Here is a 21,016-nt window from a genome sequence, read left to right on the forward strand (position 1 = left end):
TCATTTTGAACCATTTCTGTGTGATGCCAAGTCATATCTTTTGCAGGCATCTGGGAAGTAAATAATCTTTGAAGTCGAGGAATCAATAGAAAATGTCTTAAGACTTTATGGGATACATTATGCTTATCTAATGTCCATTTTGACTCATGACACATTGGACATGAATCAAATTTTGCATATTGCTTCTAGAAGAGAACACAATCATTCTTACATATGTGGATGAGATTATAATCAAATTCTAGTCATCGCTTCAATTTCTTCGCTTCATAAAAATTATGAGATACTATGTTATCATCTGGGAGAGCCTTTTTAAATAATTCTAGCAGCATGTCGATGCCCTTTGCAGAAATATAACAAATAGGAATTAATATGGAGTAGCCTCACCATGAATGATAACTTGCTATGACGGGTGCGCCCCGCGTATAGTTCTTGTTGTGCATCCTCCCATAGTCTTCCAAAGTTTTCATTTCCCTCAGATGATTATGTAGATGTTCATTCTCTATCCCTCGTCCCAGATATTGACATAATGTACTTATATATATTATAATGTACTTATATACTTTACAATATTTCATGTATTTACCCTGTTTGAATAGGGTATAAATAGTTCGATCAAATAAATCATACGTTTAAACGTAATAAAGTCTATTCAAACAAATAATTTAATGCAAAAGGTGTTTGAACAGACAAACTATATGTTTAAACGAAATTTTTCAATACAAACATACCCAGTTCTAATGTCAAACAACACTTGCACAAAAACATCTCCAGTCCAAAGCCCATCTCCGTCGCTATTGCTTCCAATGTCGTCGTAGAACAACCAATCGACACTGTCTAAGAGGTATGCCCCTTCCATGCATCATACAGTTGATTTATATAGATGAAAACGTTGGTTGAAGAGGGAAAAGGGGGTTAAATCCAATCCGACATCTTTTTGGTGTTTTCTAGCCGCCACACATGGATTTTGGCCGTATAAATGATGGAGTGAAGCCTAACTTGTTAATTTGGACCGAGTAAAACTAAGGATTACTACTGAATCCTTGGTTTAGTTGTTTGGTACCGAGTCAACTCAACCATGGATTTCATGGTTGTTAGCATTCAAATAGATTCATACCCATTCAAATGCTAATTAGCCAATCAGATATTTAAGCATTCGAACAATAACTTACATGTTCGAATGCTAAAAGTTAAACAATTTAGTTCGAATAGGCATAAATTTCCATTCAAATGAAACTACTTATTCAAACTACATATTGTACCATTCGAATAAGTATTGATTGTTTGAATAGGTAATAATTTTGTTCAAATGCTTATATATTATTCGAACGTATATGTTTCTATTCAAACAAGGTACATTACCGTCCGAACTAAAATATTATATGTTCGAACATCACAGTAATATGATTATATATATTTGAATTTGTTGAGGGAAAAATGAGTTGATTGGCATAATCTTGTGAAAACCTGTAAAAAATAGTGTTGTAACAAGTGTTGAAGTGGTGTACTATGAAAAGGATTGAAGTGTGCTCATCATGGGTCAAGCAGAGCTCAAAATAGAGAGTTTGCTATACTAGTGCTCGAGCGAGACCCATACAGATAGGGTCGCTCGATTGGCGCTTGACGTGGGGCTCAAGCGAGCCCATCCAGAATGGGTCACTAGATCTACGCTCGACATGGTGCTCAAGCGAGTCCCATCCAGAGTAGGTCGCTCGATGTGCGCTCGACATGGAGCTCGAGCGACTTCTAAAAGATAGCGTGCGCTCGACTCTCACTTGACACTTCGCTTGAGCTAATGTTCCAGATCACTTAAGATTTAGGGTTTTGAGTGCCTCTCTCACTTGGGATTATAAATAGAACATATCACTTATGTTCTTTGGTGTGGAGAATTAGAGTAAAAACCCTAAGAGCTTCTAAGAACTTTTTAGAGCAACCTCTCCTCCACTTGGTTGATTCTCTCCACCACACTACACTCAAAATCAACCTTTACATGAGTCCATTGAAGTGGACATATTCATTGGCCGAAAGAGTCTGGAGCTGCTGTTGATGCAGAGATCGAGAGGTTCTTGTGGAAAGCTATAAAAAGGTCGGAGTTCTGATACTACATGTGTGTAGAGATCGAGTGGGTCACTTGTGGTGTTGCAAGCCAAGTTTAGCTACTACAAAGGTTTTGTGAGTGTCTCTAAATTGGTTGTAATAAACTTATTTTCTATAGTGGATTTGAGTTGGTGTCTTATACCTGGAGTGATTTTAGATTTTGAAGATGTTCTTCAAATGAGTTTCCACTCTATAATGAAAATCAATGTGTTGATTATTTGTGTTATTTGATTCCTTTATTAACTGTTTGTTTGACTAGTTTTGAAAATACCATAAAATTGGATTACACCTATTCTCCCCCCTCTAGGTGTAGTGATTGGTAGAACCACTACTTTTTCAGAATTTTTTTTTATTTATGTTTGTTATGTATTTGTTTTATGAATAGTAAACTAATGGCATCCAGTGGATCAGAAAACGTGGGAGAGCAGGCCAAATTAGCAGTGAAGCTAGTGAGGTGAGGAGGTCGATATTGGTCGAGCGGAAGATCAGAATAGAAGACTTCTGCGATTTTATGTGGAATGTTTGGAGCCGATTTTCCATTATCAACGATAGAAGATGGGGCCCGAATTGTCAATAGAGGGGTGTGACGACCCGCTTTTGAGTGTATTTTCGCTGAAATGGTTGTTTTTATTTTAATTAATATATTAGTTTATTATTTTAATTTACATGCGTTTTAAAATTGGTTTTTAATTTACTTGATGTTGTGTTTTATTTCTTTTAGTTGTTTTGTGGTTTTTAATCTCTTTTCGGCGGTTTGTTTTGTTTTCCCGGAGTGAGGATTGGACCTCATTTCTTTTCACATCTTTTTCCTTTTTCCTTTTTCTCTTTCCTTTTTCTTCTTCTTTCTTTTTTTTCTTTTTTCTTTTTCTTCTCTTGCTTTTCTTCCCGTGCGTCGACCCCTCCCCCCCCGTGCGTTTTTCTCTCATTTATCCATCCCGTCGCTGCCCCTTTGACCGGCCGGTTCTCCGCCGTCTGGCCACCGTTTGATGCACCGTCACCACCATTCTCTTCCCCTTCCACCATAGATCATCCTCACCAATTTTCAGAGCCATTGGACCAGCCGTTAGCTTTCGAGAGCCGCCGGAAGTTGCTGCACCTGCTCTGTTTTTGCCCCTGTCGCCGGAATCTTCTTCAGCCCAGACCGCCCCCGTCCGGCCACCGTTTGGCTCGCCGCAGGTCTCGTTCGAACCCCCTCTCTCCGGCGCACCTTCCCACCAAATATCTCCCCCATCCGGCCGACCGTTTGGCCGGAAAAGCCCTTTGAAGCCACACGGTTTTTCACCGATTCCGGCGCCGTCGCACCACCTCCGGCCACCATCTCTTCACAGCTTCTTCCCCTACCTCTTGCCGACCTAACCCACCTAATTTCGGCCCCGATCCGTTGCCGGAGTAGCTCCCACGAGCTCATCTCCGTTCAGCCCCTTTTTGGCCTTCGACCGCCGTTTCCACCACCACCCACGACCAAAACTCGTTTCCTTTAGCTTCATAAATATCTCAAGACCCTTCCCTATCAATCCCGAGCTTTGGTTTGTCCTCGTTCGAAAGTGGGTAATTTATTACCCACGGCAACAGTGTAAATTACACTGTTACGTTGCTTTTCCTCCGCCGTTTGCAACGCCGCTTATTTTCTAAAATTTCCTTATAGCGCTGTAAGTATTTTCCAAACCCTATTTTTAGATTTTAATATATATTGCTCATTCAATTATTTACTGTTGTTGGTTGTTGATTCCGGACTGAGTCCGAGGAGTTTCGGGGGTCGGATGGATGGAGGACGGAGTTGCCTGTTTATTTGATTTATGATTGTTGGATTATTTTATTATGCATTGTTATGGCATTACATGGTGCATGCACGTGTGTTTGTGGATTTATGTGAAAAGCCTGTGTATTGGCGTAAGTGTATTGCGGGTGCGTGTGTATCACGAGCCCAAGCCGGGATGGGTTATTATCTCGGTGGAGCTCCTCTGGTCACTCGGGAGCGGAATAAACTGAGTGATGTCCCCTGAGTTGTCGAGAGCGATGACAGGAGCGGGGCTAGGGGATGCTTGGCTACGAACGCGCCGGGCGCGGAACCGGGTATCGCCCTACTCACCGACTCCGTGGCCCTTCGCTGGCGAGGGCTAGAGGATGCTTGGCTACGAACGCACGGGGCGCAGAACTGGGCATCGCTCGTTAGGTGTCACATGCGTGGTGGTACTCTACGGTGTGACACTGGAGCCAGGGCATGCGGATGACTCCTAGGGGAGGTCATGGTGTATACGGTTAAAATTGGATAATGGTTTGTGAGGCCAAATGGGACTTTTGGCGTGGGCCAGATGGACTTCTGGCGAGATATTGGGCCGGATGGACTTCTGGCGAGATATTGGGCCAAATGGACTTTTGGCGGCCAAATGTGACTTTTGGCGTGTTTTTCGGAAAGGATATGTTTTTGGGCCAAATGGGATTTTTGGCGTGTGTGGAAAAAAATTATGTTTTATGGGCTTTGTGCATTGGGCATGTTTCATGCATATTGTTTGAATCCTATGTGTTTTTATCTGGTAGCGTTTGGGTTTACTTACCTGCGGAACCATTTGTGGTTCCGTAGCTTTGGTGCAGGTGATGAGGATGAGGAGGAGGAGGCTGAGCCAGAGGATGCGGCTCCGCCGGGTTGCTGATGATATGTTTTATATTTGTTTAAAACTGTATTTGGGTTTTTGTAATATTTTATTTACGTATGTTTTAAACAGCTTGTATTACATTAAGAAAAAAATTCTAGTACTTAGTTATATGACTTTCGTTATCCGCTGCGTTTCCTTTTGCACATTTGTTGCCTTTGCACACACTTGGCACCCGTCGATGGGATGGTGACCCGGGTTGTCACCATCCGGATGTCTCGATTTCCCCGTGTTCGGGCGTGGGGATTTGGGGGCGTCACAAGGGGTGTGGCCTATCCAAACATGGTCACTAAGCTTTACAAGGCAATGGGTCAGATGGAGGCGAACACAGAGTCCTTCTCGTTCACTATTCGAGGAGTGACCGTTACTTTCATAAGCAAACATAATTGCTAGTTTTCTTGGGATCCCACAGGATAATGGTGCATACCTTGCACAACAACCGGCAGCAAGGACATATGGTGATGATGTCATGGAGGATGAGGCACCAACAGACGAGGGTGCCACAAACGACGTGATTCGTCTGTTGATGCATGATGGGTCGGCTCCTCCATATGATGGCATCAAAGTAATCAAATAGGTTGATTGTATTGCATTTTTTTCACATGTTGAATTTGATTGTGTTGCATAATATTGATCCGAGGAAACATAAAACTGATTTCGGCATCGAATTGGCTTGATTTATGTTACGAATAGTACAAGGCGATTTGGTTTATCTGCCTTTGTACTTCCTACTCCACATCCGATCTAAGTCACGGTATCTGAGTGGAGATAGTCTACCGTATACTCGATAATCTCTAACCTCCTAGTCCAATTGGGGGTTTATGTGCTGATGACAGAGCGAAGGCAACCACAAATCAGACTCCTCAACAATATCACTTCAGCAAGAGCGAAGACCACTTGCGGAGAGCATGCATTAATGTTCCAGTGGCACAGGATCTTGGCACGGAGCGTGATCCAACTTCTGCTGATGTCGCTGGTGATAGACAGGCTGCATGAGCTATTATCATAGAGATTCAATCCCTCCTTGATGAGCATCACGCACTTTTGATCCAGGAGATGGAGAGGATCACTGTGTCTATCATGATTCGATTGCAAAAACTTGAGGGACGCCTTCTGTCATCCAGGAGGACTTGGATAATATGACATAGTAGTTTTATTTTTTATTTGACTTTTTATTTTGTAATTAACATGTCGTAGATTTAATTAATATTTTTTTTTTATTTGTTAATATTTCTTTTCTTCTTTTTTATATTTTACCAGTTTATGATAATATAAAAAATGACACTCCGTAGAAGGTAATGTTTTTTAAATTGCAAGCTTTTATTTAGCATAGAAAAGTTATTAATTAAGTTTTAAATCAATTATATAAAATTCCTAGAAATACAATATATTTTTATTTAACATATATAATAATAAAGCCGTATAGGTAGATATTTTATCCTTTGAAAATGATAATTAATAAATAAATTCAAATAATATTTATTTTTAAAATGTTTCAGTGCATCGTTCGAACATTCATTATAATTGTTCGAACGGTTTATAAATACGTTCGAACATAAACAGACCATTTGAACTATCTAGTAACAATCCCCGCAAGATTTATTTTTAACTTCCTACCCAAAAAATGCGTTCAAACGGTTATGTTATCATTCGAACGGGAGTCTGAGTACCGTTCGAACTTGTATGTGTTAGTTCGAACGTTATAGCAATTTTTCCATGAGATTTATTAATACATTCCCTCCAAAACTGTAGTTTGAATGTTTAAATTTCTCGTTCGTATGCTTTTTTACATTTCACGGCACAATTGTACATACTTTGCTACCACGATTATTATTCAAACAGTGAAGTACCTATTTGAACGGCCAGTAAAATACTGTTCTAACGTATTTTAAACTGTTCGAACGGTTTTTCTTTTTAAAGATAAAAATTTAGTTCGAACAAATATTTCTCTATATAAAAAAAGTTTCCATGTTTTGAGATGAAATTTAATTTTCATCTAAAAAAAGTATTTTTAGGATGAAATTTATTTCATCCCTAACAAATTTTATCTATAAAAATTAATTTTCTTGTAGTGCCTGATTCCCTTGTTCTCTCTTTTCTTTATATATGAAAGGTGAATCAATCTATATATAGGTTATGAAAATTAATTCAATGACAGATCGAATATAACAAAACATTAATTATGTGCAATTTGAAATTAAAAAGCTAGTAAATATTATTTATTATCTAGCTAGCCGAATATATTTAAAAACAAAAAACAAAAAAACCCCACAAGATCGCTAGATCTTTTGGCGTATGAAACATCATTATTAGATATGATCACTCAAATCAGATCACTAGGACATTAATCCCAATATGGTAACTGCAAGCCTTATTTCACTTCAACATTGTTAATTTGGCCTGCTGATGCTCAGTAGTGTAGAATGGTGAGAGAGCATACATGCATGATCTTCCAGATCTATATATTGATCGAAGAAGCAAATGGGTTGAAGCAAATCACGGGAAGACATTTGAGTGGATGAGCCAAGTGCATAAAAACTCCCTTTCCAACTTCCATATTTACCTTCACCTTGTTTTCATGATCTCCTTCAACCTTCCAATCGCATTGAACCATGGCTGCCACTGCAGTATGCATCATGATCAACCCTATCTTTGCACCAGGACAAGCTCTCCTTCCCCCTCCAAAAGTAAGAAATTTTGAATTTTCTCCAACACTCCCATCTTGATCATGTTCTTTAGAGAAAGCCAATAACCTTTCTGGCCAGAACTCGTTTGGATTGTCCCATAACTCTGGATCTCTCATTATAGCATACAGATTGATTGCCACCATAGTATTCTGGGGCACGTCAAAGCCTTCTATTTTACAAGCTTGGCGGCATTCTCTTGTTGTCACAGGTAATGGTGGATATAGTCTTAGTGTTTCTTTCACAACTGCTTGTAAGTAAGGAAGATTTACCACGTCTGATTCCTGAACTAATCTAGAACCGCCCACAACCGATTTGATTTCTTCTCTGAGCTTTCTGAATATGTTTGGATGATTGATGAGCTCAGCTAATGTCCGTACAATGGCCTCCGATGAGGTTCCTGTGCTTCCCACGAAAATATCCTGTCAATAGGGTGGAATTTGAATTCATCGTGAATTTCATTGCAGTTATTAAATCAATACTGTATAATTGAGATTTACTTTTCTTTTCTTTTTTTTCTAATAATAATTGAGATTTACTTAATTGAATTTTCACTTGAAAAATGTCTGAACTTATTAGTACTTTATATGTGATTTCACTTTCTTAATTTATCCATTATGCAAGAGGAAATGGGAGGATTAGTGAATGGAAAATGTCATATACATATATATATACTTGCATAATGCTGATGTGTCAACTACTGGAAAGTGACTAAAAAAAATTTTAAAATTTGAAATTCAACTTTAAATTTAAAAAATGCTAATAAAATGAGGCTACTACACAATACGCTTAATATTATATGTAAAATTATACTACGTGCCTTTAGTGAATTAAGTACAATGCAAGAACTTACAACTATCATCACTGTACACCTTTATACTACGCTTAATAAAGCCTTGAGATGAGTTCGGGTCATCTTGAACTCAGCCCTATCATCACTGTACACCTTCAACAACACATCCATCAAATCCTCATTCTCTCCCTTCCGAATTTGATCTTCATGCTTCTTTAATATCTTTTCCAAAAGCTCATCAAACCTCAGAGTCACATCTAGGACCTGACTTCCGTAAAGCCAGAAAGCCAATCGTTTTAGGGGCCCTAGCACATCCCCAATAAAAAGCTTTGACCCAACCTCAAAGGTCTCTTTCACCAACTCCCTAATCCTCTCAGCGTCATCATTTTTCTCTGAACACCTTGTACTCATTGCCATCCTGCATACAATGTTATTTGTAAGCTTCATAAGCTCAACACCCACATCAACACATCTTTCTTCTTAGCACTCTCAAACACTTTATGCAAAAACCAGTCAAGTTCTTGCTCCCTGAGCGCCCGTGATCGTTCAAGTTGTCGGGTTGAGAACAGTTCATTCACGTATACTTTCTTGACGAACTTCCAATAATCACCATACGGAGCACTGAAAAATCCTGATTCTCCGTAAGGGGTTTCATCGGCGAAAGCTAAGTTTGGGTGTTGCGCAAAAGAGAGATCATGGGTTTTGAATATCTCTTTTGCCGCAGAGGCTGATTGGACAACCATGCACCATCGAGAAATACCAAGGCGGAGATTGAAAATAGGGCCATATTTGGCGGAGAGGTTTTGCAATGATTCATGAAAGAATGGCCCAAGGAGGTAGAGGTGACCTATGAAGGGTATCATCGGGGGGCTCGGAGGGAGCTTGAGATTGGATGCTTTTGGCTTGGTTAACTTGTTGAAAATGAATTTGAACAAGAATATGGCGGAGAGAAACAAGAGAAGAAAGTCGAGGAAGTAGTGCTGCTGGATGTCATTCATGATCATGGTCATCCAGGCTAATTGCATGTACTGTAAATTAGCAATGGATACGGCAGCTACGTACGCGTTCGAAACAAATTTATAGAAACGCACCAACTAAGCACATGAACTTTGCACTCAACCTCATTTATTTTAATTAATAATAAAGAAATAGAAAAAGGAAAGCAATAATCTAAATAGATCAAAAAAAGATGGACTATAGTTTGAGTTACCTTGAGAGGATACTGTTAACAAGCTGGTATTGCTTCATATGTCCCTATCTAGCTACCATCTACAATATAAAATTCTTCTGACAAATAGGAGAATATTGGGTTGTAATTCGTACCTATCAGGCTATCTATTTTATATTATATTTGTCAAAAGAACTTTATATTGTAGATAGTAGCTAGCTAGGGAGATACAAAACAATATCAAGCAAGCTGGCTCACATGGGGTTAAGTGTTGTATAATAAGTTCTTATACTTTGAATGCATGCCCAAAAACCCCGAAAAAAATACATACGTTTGGTCAACGATGGATATGAAGAAAAGAATCATGTGATACGCCCTAAAATAAAATCAAGGAAAACATCTTCTGAGGCGGGGAACTGCTAACCTTGACCAATGATAAAAAAGAACTTGGATGTCCACGTCTTAGCGTTGGAATAGAGTCTCAAACCGGGCTAGCGTCTGCCCATTATCCTTATTGCAGAAGCTAACCACATTACCCTCGACAGCCTCCTTCACGTTATAAAACGCCCAAAAATTCCCTACCAGTCAGGTCAGGGTAAGGGTGGCCAAGAGATTCCAGAACCATGCGGAAGACAATACAAGCGTAGAGATATACCCTCAACGCAAAAGGGGGTAGTTGAGAAGGAGTTATGCTAAGGAGATCCAGAATGTCACGAAGAGGGCGGTAGAAGGGGAGCCTCAACCCATGTTGCAGGAGGGGGACGGTGATAGCCACTTTACCAGCAAAACCCTCGTCGTCGCAGCATCCAGACTCAGGAGCCACCAAGATAACGGTTTTAGGAATACGAAATTCTTCCCGAATCTTGGCAAAATGCTTTTCTCGGATACCCGAACGCCATCAGTACCCAGCAAAAGTGGTCCCCTCAAGGACTTCGAAGTGATTCTCAGAAACCTCACCTTCACGAGAATGGGCCATTGAAATTGATAGAAGTAAAACAGTACAAAAGATCAAAACAAACAAAGAACGAAGGCCAAAAAGAGATTTGGAAAGCTGAAAAAGCAACAAAAGAATGAGGGAGGATAGAAGAGAAGGTATTTGAAGAAAGACATATTGCAGAATGCCAGCAGAAAAAGAAAGTGTACTTCAGCACTGGAAAGGAAGTATAACCGTCGCAAGAAAACCCTATACTTTTTTTGCCAATAGCAGCTGGAAATGATGGGCAATCCTCGGTATTTTAAAAAAAATGGTACAAAACGGAGAAGAAAAAGGGGTACAGTGCGCTAGCGAGCACCTAAGGGCCGTGGATAGTATGGGCCTATGTCCATAGCCATTCGCCCTCCACATACCAAGGCCCATACACAAAGAGGAAACAAGAAGTGACACATGTGCATGAGGATTAAAGGCAAAAGGAAGGCCCGTGTGGTGACACCCAGCACTCCTACGGCAGCAAAGCTGATCAATATAAATTCTCTCTGCCAAAAGGCGAAGGGAATTGGCGGGTAGCTGGAGGGACTATTCGGACCAAAAGGCCCGAGACACCGAAAGAGGCCCATTATATTACAAAAGCCCAGAGGGCAAATCCAGGGGCTGCAATGGGATAAGGAAGAAAAGTCTAAGAGAAGATGTGTCTCTCGCCATCTTTTACGGAAGGATAACGACATCAGGAAGTAACATGATTATTCAAAATATCAAGTAATGATCTGCATCGATAAATCCTAGATAAGATAGGTATCGCAAGTAGGTCTATATATACCAGGTAATCTTTAATAATTAGGAGAATAATTGACTACTGTTTCCTTTCACTGACTTAAACATGTGAGTATTTTCAGGTGAAGCCCCACCAGCCTCCTTGACGATTTTTGGTGAACGATTGCATATTGGCCTGTGAGACACGTCCTTAACATGGATATTCCAATTTCTTCCATGTACGTACATGATTCAAGTCACAAACTGAAACGTATCAAGATTGATCTTAAACTACACAAACGTTCAAGAACGTATAAAACATTTAAAACAACATGAACAATAATTACAACATGGAGTACCAAGTAAACCTCGGTCAATCATATATTAATTAGACAATATTGATTTAATAACTATGCAATATATATATACATGGTCCAAGAGGAGTGATTCGGAATGTACATGGTGATCTTAATACTACTTTTGCGGTTGATCTGGGGTAGGGTTGTACACCAAACTGAAAAACCGGCCTACACTGACGGAAATTGACCACCGGAATCTGGAACCTGCCGAAACTGGCGAAGAACCGGTCAGCGGTCGAGTTAAATATATAGGAATCGACGTCGGCCCGTTCGGTTCGAGGTTCGACCCTAGGAAAAACCGTTGAACCGGCTGACGTCAGTTATAAACTTTTTTTTTTCTACCTATATGAGTGAAACAGGGTCATTTAAGACCATAAACTGAGAAAAAAAAATTTAACGGAACAACGCCGTTTGGCTTAAGCCAAACGCGCGATGTCGTTCCAAAATGGCATTAAACCAAGTTATGAACTCCCCCCCTTCCTTCTCCTCCATCTTTTTCTTCCAGCCAGGGTTTCTTCTCTACTTCTCTCTACCAGAGCTTCTTCGCACACCCATGGCAGAGTCGTAGACGATGCTCCTCCATCACAGTTGACGCCGATGGCATACCGAATGCCACGCCGACACAAGTTGAGATCGATGGAATCAGTTTTCTCTCTCCCAGTCAATTGATTTCGACCAGTTGTAAGCATCATTCTCCTACGTCGGTGGAGTTTCGGTTTGGCACCGAAACCAACGCGGATGCATCAGTTTCAGCCCTAATCTGGGGCATGGTACTCTTCTACACGGCTTTCGCATTATTGCAAACTTGGGACTTGTGCATGTTGACTTGGAGCTGGCCCCTATGATTGCGGTTAAATGGATTAAGGAGCTGGACTTTATATTGTAGATAGTAGCTAGCTAGGGAGATACAAAACAATATCAAGCAAGCTGGCTCACATGGGGTTAAGTGTAGTATAATAAGTACTTATACTTTGAATGCATGCACAAAAACCCAAAAAAAATACATACGTTTGGTCAACGATGGCTATGAAGAAAAAGAATCATGTGATATGCCCTAAAATAAATATCAAACTGCGTTTGGATGATAATTTCAAATGATTTAAGTTGATATGAGAATATAGTATTTTGTAGATATTTGTTTGGATAAAAATAAATTAAAATATGTGTATAAATATATGAAATAAATTAAAATAAATTTAACTTTTTATAAAAAAAATTTAAAAAAAATCTCATTAAACTTTTATTTGAAATGGATTGAGATCAAGCTTTTGAATTTCGTTTCATAACGGACAGTAAGGCCGAAATATACCGTACTGACTGGGTAGCTGGTATAGAGAAGAATATTGTTTGATCATATCGGTAAGAATCTCGGCTGGTATGAGCCAATATATAGATTTTGGCCTGTTATTGATTTATTTTTTTTCATTTCTTCAAACTGCAATCTTATTTTTGGATCCTCAATTCAGACCATAATTTTTATATATTTATATATAATTTATTCATATATAGACTATTATTTTAAAATATAATTTTATTTATTTATATATATAATTTATTTATATAAACTATTCCGAAATAACATCCAAAACTATACTAATATTAAAATATTTCAAAACTATACTAATATTAAAATATTTCATTTCAATGTATCCACCGAAACGTATTCATGATAACATGGATTGAGTTGGGTTATGTGCCTCGTTTATTGCATGCTTAACCTACTGACATTGACACTAAAATGAAGAAAACTATCTTCCTTGAAATTAAATAGCAAAAGGCCACACAATAAAATAACTACAATATTACAAATTCTATGACGGGTTATAACAATTATTATGATCAGATATGTGGAAAGAATCGTGAATATATAATAGATCCATCATTGTTTTGAATTTCCTTCCAATTTCATGGAAGTGATAGAAATTTTTATACCGGCTTGGTAATCTGTGTCGACCCATATATATAAGCTGGCTGGTAGTCTTTTTTCTCTTTGAAAGATTGTGTGCATACAATCTTTGTATAGTCTTTTATATCTTTGAAATATTGGCATAATATGACTCAGGTTCTTGTAGCTTATTTAATAAAGAAAGCAAGAAAATAAGTCTTGCTCAGCATCTCTAGTTTGATGGACACACTGGTTAATAATATCGAGCAATACAAAAATTTACTCATTGTCCGAGATCATTGAATAAGATAAGTTCGACTGATATATTGTTTGTAGATTTCGAGCATCGCAAGAAAATAATCATGATTACTCAAAATCATCAAACTAATTCCGTTCGACTGACATATTGCTCGAAAATTCCATACATCACAAAAAAATAACTTTTGTTCAGGATCACCAAACAAGCTAGACCAATCTGATCGACAAACTGCTGGATTACGCCATCATCAACGGGGCATATGTACCTTACACGTCTAGGATAGAAGGTAAGGAATATTGTATTTTTGAATAAGTTTGCAGTTATGGTTAAAGAATATTATAAAATTTTCTTATTTGGAATGGGCCTTCTGTAGGGGCCGACAGCGGCGGACCTACGTTCACATAAGAGAAGCCGCGCAAAATTTTTAAAAAACTTTAAATATACTTTAATTTTTAATCATAATTTTATCAATACACAAAATGGCCTCCCAAAAAATTTATAATTCCTATATACTCTACAAAATTTTATAAAATTTAAATATTCTTAAAATCGTCTCTTCAATTTTTTTTCTTGTAATCCTAGAATATTTTATAAATTATATATATCTATAGTGATAATATAAGCGGCAATCCGCTTGCTACAGTGTTAAGAACAGTAAAAAAAAATTTCCCATTTTATCCTTTACTTTATTTGGAAATTACAGCAGTTTACATTTTATTTTTATTCCACCAACAGTTATTTTTGTCTTTCTGCCTCCCACCGACAGATTAGTTTGCTTTATTGTCTTTCCGATTTTGCCCTTATTTTTGTTGTTCAATTCATTGTCTTCAGTATCGTTTTACTTTGCCCACTTTATGTTATTGTCTTTTTACCATTAATACTTATCTCTTAATCTGACAATTTGAATCCAACTGTAGTTTAAATATAAGAATTTTTTTCATTTCCGTCTTGTGGCTCTCTACTACGTTCTGCTCTCTCACTCAGCATTGTAGGTACGTTTTATTTGTTTTCCTCAGTATTGTAAAAATTAACTGTATTGTATGAATCTATTTCTTACATTATGTAATTACATGATATGCATGTGTATTACAGCCAAAAAAAATGGAAAGATAAAACTATATTTGCATATTTACATCTTTATTTACACAGAGTAAACCCAACAAAAAAATTAAATCCCTTATACAAATTGGATCTTCTGAAATTTAATCTTCAAATTTGTTCGTACGTCCTAAGAACACAAAAAAAAAAACCAGCAGTTAAGAGTGAAAACACAAAACCGAGTTCCAAAATTTTTGAAAAAAAAAACTATCCAGTTTAAAAATTTCGTCTAGATGTGAAAAATATCTATCACCTTCCGGCATGGTCGTGGGCTGCCGACTGGCCATTATCAGCCGATGTGAACTGCGATGTTAGGAAGACCCAACAAACAACAGATTCAACGGAAAAACCCAGAAATATCCATCAGGAAAAACAAAAACTTCCTTCAACCAAAAACAACAGATCCAACCAACAAACCGAAAATATCGATCAGATAAAAAAAATTAAAACCCAAACAGAGTACGTTAATACACAATGGTGAAATAATACACAAACGAAAAATATTTCACCTTCCGCCGTGGTAGTCGGCTGCTACGCGCGGCCATAGGCAGCGGATCTGAGCCACCACGCGAGGAAGAACTAACAAATAACAAATCCAACAAAAAAATTCAAAAATATGCATAAAAAAATAACAATAAGTTGTTATTGTGCATGGAGGATCCGCACATTACATACATCATTTGCAAAACAATAAGTTGTTGTACAGATCTGAAAATTCCAAACATCAAACAACAAAATAAGAGAACAGAAGAACAAAATAAGGCAAGAGACAAAAACAAGAACAAAAAAACGAGAAGGAAACTCAAACCAAAAAAAAATTGTTCAGATCTTAAAGTAAAAACAAAACAAAATTTGAAAAATTGTCAAAAACATTGAAACGTATAAAAAATCAATAACAAATAAATGAAATAAACGGTTCAGATCTGAAAGTTTAGAAAAAAAAAATTCCCATAAAGAACATTCTAGATCTAAATGCACAAAAGATGAACAAAAAAAAATATAATAAACGCAAGAGATGAGTAGTGCAGACGAAACTGCAGGAGATTAAAAGAAAAAGAACGTAGAAACAAAGATCAAACAAGAAGATAAAAACTGAGAGAAAAAAAATTCCCGTAAAGAACATTCTAGATCTAAATGCACAAAAAAAAAATCAAATAAATGCAAGAGATCAAAAGAAAAATAAAATAAAAATAAAGATCAAACAAGAAGATGAAAACAGAGAGAGAGAGAGAGAGAGAGAGAGAGAGAGAGAGAGAGAGAGAGAGAGAGGATGGAAGCTCAAATGGGTAGGGGCCGAAATGAGAGAGAGAGGGGATGGCAGCTGAAAGTTGTAGGGGTGAAATGAAAAGGGTTAGAGTTAGAGATGGTTATATATGGGTGTCTAGGGTTAGGATCAAATTTACTTTTCTGCCCCTCTTATCATTTGTTTACTACCGGTTTATGGGTTACATTTATTTACTTATATCTATTTATATCTATATTTGTATATTTGTATCTATATCTATATACGGACGAATATATCAATATATATATATAAATATTTATATATTTATATATTTATAGTTATATTATATAAATACTAGTGGAGGCCAAACGTGCTCTGCACGTTTGCTTAGTTGTGTTTTTTAATTGTCTTATAAAAAAATTTGTTCAGAGTAAATTTGAACAACAAAATATGTGACGCCCCCAAAATCCCCACGCCCGAACACGGGGAAATTGAGACGTCCGGATGGTGACACCCCGGGTCACCATCCCATCGAAGGGTGCCGAGTGTGTGCAAGGCAGCAATTGTGTACAGAGAGACACGCAGCGGATAAGAAAGTCATAACTAAGTACCAGAATTTTTCTTAACGTAATACAAGCTGTTTAAAACATACATAGATAAAATATTACAAAACACAAATGCAGTTTTAAACAAATAAAAAGATAACATCAGCGACCCGGCGGAGCCGCATCCTCGGGCTCAGCCTCTTCCTCCTCCTCCTCAACTCCTGCACCAAAAGCTACGGAACCACAAATGGTTCCGCAGGTAAGTAAAACCCCAAACACTACCAGATAAAAACACATATAACTCAAACAAGATGCATGAAACATGCCCAATGCACAAAGCCCAAAATCACCAGTTTTCCACACACGCCAAAAACCCATATGACCCAAAAACATATCCTTTCCGAAAAACATGCCAAAAGTCACATTTGGCCCAATATCTCGCCGTAAGTCCATCCGGCCCAATATCTCACCAGAAGTCCATCTGGCCCACGCCAAAAGTCACATTTGGCCTCATAAACCATTATCCAATTTTTAACCGTATGCACCATGACCTCCCCTAGGAGTCATCCGCACACCCTGGCTCCAGTGTCACACCGCAGAGTACCACCACGCATGTGACACCTAACAAGCGATGCCCAGTTCCGCGCCCCGCGCGTGCGTAGCCAAGCATCCTCTAGCCCTCGCCAGCGAAGGGCCACGGAGTCGGTGAGTAGGGCGATGCCCGGTTCCATGCCCGGCACGTTCGTAGCCAAGCATCCCCTAGTCCCGCTCCCGTCATCTCTCTCGATAACTCAGGGGACATCACTCAGTTTATTCCGCTCCCGAGTGACCAGAGGAGCTCCACCGAGATAATAACCCATCCCGGCTTGGGCTCGTGATACACACGCACCCGTAAAACCAGCCACGCCAATACACAGGCTTTTCACACAAACCCACAAACACACGTGCATGCACCATGAAATTCCAAATCAATGCATATTAAAATAATCCAACAATATAAATCAATAAAACAAGTAACTCCGTCCTCCATCCATCCGACCCCCGAAACTCCTCGGACTCAGTCCGGAATCAACAACCAACAACAGATATTTATGGAATGAGCAATATATATTAAAATCTGAAAATAGGGTTTGGAAAATACTTACAGCGCTATACGGCAATTTTAGAAAACAAGCGGCGTTGCAAGCGGCGGAAAAACAGCAACGTCACAGTGAAAATTCACTGTGGCCGTGGGTCCGAAAAACCCACTTTTGAACGGGGACAAACTAGGACACGGGATTGATAGGGAATGGTCTAGAGGTGGTTGTGAAGCTATAGGAAGTGACGGACGGCCGTGGGTGGCGGCGGAATGGCCGGAAATGGCCGAAAATGGCAAATCGGAAAACAAGCTCGTGGGAGCTGCTCCGGTGGTCGATGGAGGCCGGAAATGGGTGGGTTAGGACGGCAAGGGACCGGTGATGAAGTGGTGAAGAAATGGTGGCCGGAGGTGGAGCGACGGCGGCGGATCGGAGTGAAAACCGTGGGTGCTTGTTGGGCTTTTTCCGGCCAAATGGCCGGCCGGTTGGGGGTGGGTTTTGGAGGGAAGGTAGACCGGAAGGAGAGGAAGAGAATGGGACCGGTGGGAGGCCGAACGGTGGCCGGACGGCGGCGGTAGGGGCTGGGGAAGGCTGACGCCGGCGTGAGGGAGAGAGAGAGAAGAGAGAGAGTGCACGGGGGGGGGTCCGAGTCGGGGGAGAGAGGAGAGAGAAAAGAAAGAGAAAAAAAGAAAAAGAAGAAAAAAGAAAAGAAGGGAAAAAGAAAAAGGAAAAAGAGAAAAAGAAAAAAAGATGTGAAAAGAAATGAGGTCCAGTCCTCATTCCGGGAAAAGAAACAAACCGCCAAAAACATTAAAACCACAAAAACAACTAAAAGAAATAAAACACAACCTCAAATAAATTAAAATAAATTAAAAACCGACTTTAAAACCGCAGTTAAAATAAAATAAAATATCTGATATATTAATTAAAATAAAAACAATTATTTCAGCGAAAATACACTTAAAAGCGGGTCATCACATCCTCCCCTCCTTAAAAACAATTTCGTCCTCGAAATTGCAAATCAACTACCAACTTAAAGCAAGCCACATAAACGCTCACAAACTAACAGAGATCAAGATTAAAATGCATACCTTCATCATTCGAACAGATACGGGTACTGCTCCCTCATGTCCGCTGCTCGCTCCCAAGAGAAGTCTTGAGCTAACGGATCTCCCCAAGCCACTTTAACCAACGGTATCGTTTTGGACCTCAATTGTTGCTCCTTCCAATCCAAAATCTGCGACGGAACAACCTCGTAAGTGAGATCCGGTTGCAACTGAATACTCGTTGGGTCGACGAAGCGTGGCTCTTGCTGTCCAAAGCTCTTCTTCAGGGATGATACGTGGAAGACATCATGAACATCCCCAAAATAATCCGGCAAAGCAACTCTATAGGCAACGGACCCTACTCTCTCCAGAATCTGAAAAGGGTCGACGTACCTCGGATCTAGTTTCCTTTTCTTACCAAAACGCTTAACACCTCTCATGGGAGAGACTTTAAGATAAACCCAATCACCAACTTCAAATGACAATTCTCTCCTCCTGGTATCAGCGTAGCTTTTCTGGCGACTCTGAGCTGCCGCCATTATATCTCTAATGATCCGGACTTGGCTTTGCATTTCTTGAATTATTTCGGGTCCAATAATTCTACTCTCCCCAACTTCATCCCAACACAAGGGCGACCTACACTTTCTTCCATAAAGAGCTTCATAGGGAGCCATCTGAATAGTCGCATGGTAGCTGTTATTGTAGGCAAACTCAATGAGCGGCAAATGATTTTCCCAACTCCCTTGGAATTCCAGGGCACATGCTCGCAACATGTCTTCCAGGGTCTGTATGGTGCGCTCTGACTGGCCGTCTGTCTGCGGGTGATAAGCAGTGCTGAACTTCAACTTAGTACCCAAAGCTGCCTGCAGACTCTTCCAGAACTGCGATGTGAACCTCGGGTCCCGATCCGACACTATACTCTTTGGTATGCCGTGTAGCCTCACTATCTCCTTAACATACAAACGGGTCAACTTACCCAAAGAGTCGGTGTTGTTAACAGGCAGAAAATGAGCACTCTTCGTTAACCGGTCCACGATCACCCAAACAGAGTTCTTCCCACTAGGTGTTCTCGGCAAACCCACTACGAAATCCATCGTGATGTCATCCCACTTCCACTCAGGAATAGGGAGGGGTTGGAGCATACCTGCAGGTCTCTGATGCTCGGCCTTTACCTGACGACACGTGTGGCATTTCTCCACATATAAGGCAACGTCCTTCTTCATTCCATCCCACCAGTAAATTTTCTTCAAGTCTCGATACATCTTTGTACTGCCGGGATGAACTGAATACGGGGCCGCATGAGCTTCCGCCATGATCCGTTCCTTGAAATCTGAGTCCTTTGGGATCACTCTGCGATCTCGGAACCGAAGTATTCCATCACTATCCATGCTATAGTGCAACGGCCCTCGAGATTTTCGGACTCTTTTCCTGATGTTCAGCAGCTTCTGATCCTTTCTTTGGAGAGCTTTCAATTCTTCAAAATCTATTACCCGAATGTCCAGAACCGAAGACAAAATCTCTACTTGCTGCGAACTCTCTATAAGGAGCCTTCTCATCCCATAAAGTAACGAATCCATTTCTGACGGTTCGGCTTCATCCTCCAAATGAGACTTCCGGCTCAAAGCATCAGCAACTATGTTAGCCTTCCCCGGGTGGTACTTGATCTCACACTGATAGTCACTGATTAGCTCTAGCCAACGCCTCTGCCTCATATTCAAATTTTTCTGGGAAAACAAATGCTTCAAGCTCTTATGATCAGTAAATACCTCACAAGCTTCCCCATACAAGAAATGCCGCCAGATCTTGAGTGCAAAAACAATCGCAGCCAACTCTAGATCATGCGTCGGATAATTCTTCTCATGGTCCTTAAGCTGACGAGATGCATAGGCTACAACCCGTCCTTCCTGCATAAGGACACAACCCAAACCGAACTTAGACGCATCACTGAAGACTACAAACGGCTTATGCGGTTCTGGGAGTGCTAACACTGGTGCCGTCGTCAACCTGTTCTTCAATTCCTGAAAGCTTCTCTCACATTTCTCTGACCAAACAAATTCTGTATTCTTCCGAGTCAAAGCTGTGAGAGGTCCGGATAAGCGAGCAAAACCCTCTACAAACCTTCGGTAGTAACCGGCGAGCCCCAAGAAACTCCTGATCTCGCGTACTGTAGTTGGGCGTGGCCATGACAAAATGGCTTCTACCTTACTGGGATCAACTGCCACCCCACCCTGGGAAATTACATGCCCAAGAAATTTAACTTCTTCCAACCAGAACTCACACTTGCTGAGCTTGGCGTACAACTGGTGCTCTCTCAATTTCTCAAGTACCAGACTAAGATGATACACATGCTCTTCAATATCTCGGGAATAAATCAGTATATCATCAATAAATACTACCACGAAGGAATCCAGATAAGGTTGGAACACCCGATTCATCAAATCCATGA

The 21,016-nt window shown here is 39.8% G+C and overlaps 1 protein-coding gene and 1 long non-coding RNA gene across 2 annotated transcripts; both read right to left on the bottom strand.

The window, feature by feature from the left end:
• Nucleotides 1-7,176: 7,176 nt before the first annotated feature.
• Nucleotides 7,177-9,237, bottom strand: LOC122298436 (cytochrome P450 705A12-like). Its single transcript, XM_043108167.1, is given in 3 exon segments — nt 7,177-7,851; nt 8,313-8,704; nt 8,707-9,237. Coding segments are annotated over 3 exon segments (1,566 nt in total). The 5' UTR covers nt 9,233-9,237; the 3' UTR covers nt 7,177-7,203.
• Nucleotides 9,238-14,598: 5,361 nt separating this feature from the next.
• LOC122299720 lies at nt 14,599-15,507 on the bottom strand. Its single transcript, XR_006239740.1, has 2 exons — nt 14,932-15,507; nt 14,599-14,808 (listed from the first exon to the last, which is right to left on the bottom strand). It is a non-coding gene; the product is annotated as an uncharacterized LOC122299720 (long non-coding RNA).
• Between the last annotated feature and the right edge of the window lie 5,509 nt (nt 15,508-21,016).

The sequence above is a fragment of the Carya illinoinensis genome, chromosome 16 (genome assembly GCF_018687715.1).
Source record: "Carya illinoinensis cultivar Pawnee chromosome 16, C.illinoinensisPawnee_v1, whole genome shotgun sequence".
NCBI classification, from domain to species: domain Eukaryota; kingdom Viridiplantae; phylum Streptophyta; class Magnoliopsida; order Fagales; family Juglandaceae; genus Carya; species Carya illinoinensis.